The sequence below is a fragment of the Augochlora pura genome, chromosome 3 (genome assembly GCF_028453695.1).
Source record: "Augochlora pura isolate Apur16 chromosome 3, APUR_v2.2.1, whole genome shotgun sequence".
Classification (NCBI taxonomy): domain Eukaryota; kingdom Metazoa; phylum Arthropoda; class Insecta; order Hymenoptera; family Halictidae; genus Augochlora; species Augochlora pura.
In genome coordinates, this window is record NC_135774.1 from 7,502,100 (window position 1) to 7,508,099 (window position 6,000).

The 6,000-nt window shown below is 33.5% G+C and overlaps 1 protein-coding gene across 1 annotated transcript in view; it reads left to right on the plus strand.

The window, feature by feature from the left end:
* LOC144467624 (uncharacterized) overlaps positions 1–6,000 on the plus strand; it is a 260,392-nt gene that overhangs the window by 151,119 nt on the left and 103,273 nt on the right. Inside the window, exon 9 of the mRNA XM_078176514.1 lies at positions 5,001–5,213. Within this exon, the coding sequence (XP_078032640.1) occupies positions 5,001–5,213 (213 nt within the window). The remainder of the gene's footprint in view (positions 1–5,000; positions 5,214–6,000) is intronic.

Here is a 6,000-nt window from a genome sequence, read left to right on the forward strand (position 1 = left end):
GCTTGAGTCAAATGTGACTCACCACCCAATTGCCCGCTTTTCCTCTGTTAGGCATAACAGTTTTATGGATCTTTTATAGATCCATTTATAGATCACTCTCGAGTACATTCGAAATAACGAAAATCAAGCTTTTAACGAATAAACATTATTATCTTTCGCAACATTAGTTTCAAAAATTCTTTGATTTATTTTTCATATTCATACATTTACTGCTGAAAGTTAAAAAATATGTTATACAGATGCATATTCTTGGATATAGTAAACTTTTTTAAAATAGGATAAGAACTTACATTGCGTCACCAGAGTTATTAACTATATTTTTTTATACTATTTCACTTCTATTTTTTATTCTTTTGAACTTACTTTCTTTTCTATTGTATACATTTTTCTAATTTGTGGTATATATTAAATACAATCTTATTAATTACAACATTAGTTTACTACCAAAAAGGAAATTCAATTGTAAGGAGTTGAAGTTATTTTTGTTTGATTATTGATAATAATATTGTCTCTTCTATCCACTGAAGGTTTTATTATTAATTATAGAAAACGTGTTAAAATCATTCCTTCGTCTTTGTCTCCATTCAAACTGAACTTCAACCGAGCCTTCTGATTTCAAAGGCAATGGAGACAGAAATAGACATTTCACTCGACAAAGTATTGATATTTATACACGGTGCACAATCCACGATATTTATAGACCGTAGGTAGCCAATGAATACAAACCGTTCGTTGAATATCAAATGCACACGTGTAAATAAAGAAATTCCTGAAAATAAAGAACCAGGTCGTCTAGTAGAATTTGTATCATCTCGTAGGCATAATATTGACTCGGTATCGTTCCGTTTATGTATCATGTTGTGTTCTATCGCTACTAATAACTCAAATAACTTATAGATTCCGATTAAAAGTTATAAACAAACCACTAGATTCCAATTTCTCAGCGCTAATTTAAATACATTACTATTTATATTAACACTTTATATACCAATAATTTAGAACGATCGGTTTGAATGTTGAAAATCGAATGTTGAAAATTTCTCAAGAAAATGTTAGAAAACTACAACAATTTCTATCTATAATTCGGCAAACTATTTTGCTTAATAATTTGTAAAAATCGAGCTTGTTTTACATGCAACTAACATAAAGAATCCTGTTTCTTATATCATAATATATCAAAATAATGAATCAATTATATTGGTCTTGATAAATTTTTAATTTTGATATCAGGGATACAATGTTTTGCAATAGATACAGTTGACTAGCTGAACGAATTATTAACCCTTGATTGGTATAACAATCTGTTACATCAGTACACTGGTGGTGTACTGAAGTCATAGCAAACCTGAAGTAAAAAGTGCATAGAAACTGTATTGTTCTAAATCTTGATAAGCTCTTCGTTAGAATTTCATTCTTAGTGTATAAAATAATGAAAACATGAAAAATTAAAGTTTAACTACAAAGATAATAAAAAGAGTCAATTATATGAGATGAAAGACTATAATAATAAATAATAATGGTAAATGATAGATAATAAACTGATTCTTTATCGTTGCACAACTATAGCACCTCATCATTAGAGATACAATTATGTGTTACTAATTTGTAGGTCCACCTTTTTTTGGTTATGACTTGAAAAATGCAATTTGACATACTCTCAATAAGCTTTTAAAAAGTTTCCTCACGGATATCATTGTTAGTCGCAATTATAACATTTGTTAGTTACACAACGTTTTGAAATTGTTGATTTTCTGCATAAACTTTCCTTGCAATTATGCTCCATGTGTTTTCCATTGGATTTTGATCAGGAAAACACGTTGATCATTCGGTAACATTAATCCTATTTATCTGGAACCATGTCATCGTTCTGCGACTGCTGTGTATGGCCGTGTTATCCCGTTAGAATGCCCATTCAACAGCGTTATTTTCGTTTAATAAACGGCAATATATTATTTTGCAGTATGATAATGTATTCTGCACTGGCCATCCGTTTCGAAGGGAAACTCGGTTTTAACATGCCATTTATGCAAAATGCTCCCCAAGCCATCATCACACTATCATCGTCAAAATTTCTTTCCAAAAGAAAATGTCTAATCTGATTATCAATAAAAGAAGTTGAAGTTATCTGAATTTGAAACAGATCGACATCTATAATTAACTTACCCATTTCCAATCTCGACGCATGTTTGCTCGAGCGTACTCGAGTATCGCAAGTGTATGACGTGGTAATGGTTTAAGGACTGTCTTCAATTTTTGTCTCACAGTTTTACAATTTGTTATTAGAATTCTGCGTACAGTTTATTGATAAACATCAAAATTGAAAACATTTTTAACATTATGGCAGATTATTAACGAATTGCTGATTGTTTTTATAATTATGCGTTCGGGGCGGGAACTCAATTTTTTTCTTGGGTCCACCATTTTTATATTTATCGTAATTAGTCAAGTCACTTAAGGAATTTAAAATGACTTTATGTGATCGTCCCTTTCTTCTAGCAATTTCTCGTACAGTAACTTTTTCCTCTATTTTTTTATAAATAAAATTTTTTAACTTTGTCCTCTATTTTTTTATAAATGAAATTTAAATCTTAATTTATGACATTACAACATAATTACAATAATGCAACAATTGAAAATCAGACCTTCGACTGTTATATACTTTATATAGGAGCAACATGGTAGATTTTTAAACGAAACTTACTATTTATCGTCAATAAAATTTGCTACACTCCGCTCCAAAATGTGTTTTTCAGTGTCAATTCTAATTAGATTTAAAAGAACTGTTCGAAATGCAAATACATTACACGCCAATAGTCTCAATTCTATATACATAAGACGCAAAAAACATCATCTAAAATATTGCAGGTCAATTAAAATAAATTTGAGGCTGTCCTGAAATCGTTAAAAGCGTTCACCGTCCAACGATTCAAAGTACAGTCTTTTTGGAATTGCATAAAGAGTTAAATTGTCTTTATGATCAATTGTGGATTCTATAACACCTTTGCCCTGTGCATTTATCTTCTTCAACAGCGTGGAATAAGTACAAGAAATCAGCACGGGGAAAGTAATAACAATTTCATAAAATTACGGCGTCATTAAAACTTTGTTTTACGAACGACACTACTATTAAATTCGAAGTTTCAGCGCTCTAACTCGCGAGTCAAGTAAAAAACAAAGCAGCTGCGTTCAATCCTCGTTTCTTGAGGGAACTTGGCGAATGTTCTTGAATCAATTGTAGTTTAATATCCCGCGTTTGTTGTATAATAATTATATTTTCAAAGAACAGAATATAACGCATAATTCAATGATGTAATACAACATCGATGACCTTCGGCGCTTGAAAAAAGAGAATAGAAAAAAACTTCTTCTTCAGAGAAAAGGGAATGTGAATCATAATAATCTCAGTTTTGAACTAAAGACAACTGTTCTGACATATTTTTTACACTAGCAAAAATAACGAAAATACTTCAATGTGCAGGATAAAATCAATTCTTCATCTACGGTTATTATATTGATAGTAGAGCAAAGATTTAATTACTAAAAGTTTGAAAAATTATTCGAATAAAACCAATCTTTTGGATTAGAGCAAGTTAACATATTTTCTACTTCGTTCCAATGATTCTACGTTAGACGCGCGTAACTAACTATGTACGAATAAAAGAGAACCAAAATGAAGTTTTTAATTTGCAGTTATCTGAGAAAGAAATATCATATCAAGTATCTGAAACGGGGAGTCCTTGTCCACTGGTTATACAGAGTGTAGTTTAAAAATAAAAAATGATATAAGATGTGTAGTTTTGACCAAAGAAAGACAAAACTTGCCTTCGTCAAGAAGAATCGTCTACTGTGCATAGGAAACTCAAAGATCAGTGTTCAGACATGGCCAGTAATTTATTAGAGTACAGTGATTTACTATTAAATAGTTTATTATATAGTGAAGTGTCCAGGTTACCACAGTTGATTGAAATGGATCTATTTAATTAAATTCTTTTGATAAAAACGAATCATCCTGCAGAAACTGTAGCCTACAGTCCATACACAACAACTTTTGAACTTACTCTGCTAAATTACAGATTGTGTCTGAACAAACTACGAGGCTATAGCAACTGCCCAAAACAGCTGTGTTTTACTCTCAAATACACACGCGTCTTAACCCGTTACGGTCGTATTAAATTTAGACATAGGTGTCGTACTGGTCGGAATTAATTTCCGTTCAAAGGGCAGTGATACATAACATGAAAGATTACGAAGGATAAGCAGGATTTATTAATCGTTTTGTGAATTTTAGATTATGTTTACACTTTATGTTATCACTTTCTATATCAGAGTCAGAATTCAAGGAGTCAAAATAGAACTCTTCATCGCTAGTTTCAGTTTTACAGTACACTTTTTTTCGGTAACTTTCTATTTGCCATTTTGCAGTAATATTTTGAAATATTTTAAGAAGCGAGAACGCCTAATTACAGTTAAACACAAATTGCAAAATATTATTTGGAATTCTACAAAGTATCTTTTAGCCTTGTCGATTTGTTTACGCACAAGAGGCGACCGATTCGCCACGGCGTCTTGCATTAGGTGATAGGCGACAGCTTTTGTTTAAACTAGGTTCTGCTATCTCCAATTCATAGGATCACCGTATTGGTTCTCGAACAGGTTCTTTAGATACTCGGGTTCGTTCTGAGAAATAGTAAACTGATAGATGGTTGCATAAAGTATAAGATTAGTATGATTTCTTGCTGTGGTGGCTGCGAGTAGCCATACGACAAGAACATACGATATACCTGATACGTACGATACATGTTATACGACCTGAGAGTAGACATATGACCGAAAAGGGTTAAGTAACTAAATCATTCGCCATTCTACTAAATCGATGGCTATGTTGGAATCAGCATTAGGAGAGGTCACAGTCAGTCGAAAATTCGAAAATGGTCAATTTGAAGGGGAAGGTTTTTTTTGTATTCGGTGGAAAAATTAAATTCTTTGGTATTCCGCGTCAGGCTGTCGTTGAAGAACCGTGCAGTCCGCCGCCGATACTGGAGGAAACGGAAATTCCGTTTGGATTGGAGGTGCCAGCATCGCCGGCGAGGTCCAGCAGCAGCAGTAGCTCGGGCAGCTACGATCTGAAAGACGCAATGACAGATCCGGGTCAGGAACTCGAGCAGACTGCGCCACTGAGCGGACACACCTCAGAAACGGAACACGATCGTGACGTAAGACGATAATTAAACTAATTTCAATCGGATTGCCGATCGTATTGTCCCGAACCTTGCGCATTCCATACGTCAAGTAGAATAATCTGTTCGCTAGTTTGCACGAACGAGCCACGGTTATATGGAGAGTATCGTCTTCGATTACCGTTTTGACGTTCAAATTAGAATGGAATGCTGCCTGCAATTTCGATTGTTGTTGTGGGAGAGCCATCGAACAAAGAGCTCGTTTCTATTTGCTAAATGCGCCGTTGCTTTCATAATGAGAGCTCGGCATGATTAACCCTCATTCATTGCATGTTTTCCCAACTGAATTTGTTTCTTGATATTCGATACGCAGCTTGAAAGCGAATCGATCTAATGGAAAGGTGGTGGAGATCGAGGGGTTGTTTTGCAGAGAATAAACAAATGAAATTTTCGGATATGTATGCGAATAGGAGATCGTTCGTATCGTTCATAAGTAAGGTAGTGAGGCTAGTTAACGTGGAATGACTTTGTGCCTTTAGGTTGTTCCGGCATAATGAACATTCTATTCATCGAATAAGATATATTAAATGTGTTTATTTGAGAAACGAAACAAAAAAAAAATGTAATATGTCTTATTTGATAAATATAAAGTTGATTGTGCTCGACAACAAGCTAGAGGCACACAATTGATCACCCCACAGTAACCGGCTCCACTACCCCAATGGTGAAGATACGAGCAATCTGTATGCACATCAAAAATTTTCGTTTGTATTTTTATATATCTAATTAATAATGATATAATTAACCTTATATCCATCAAATA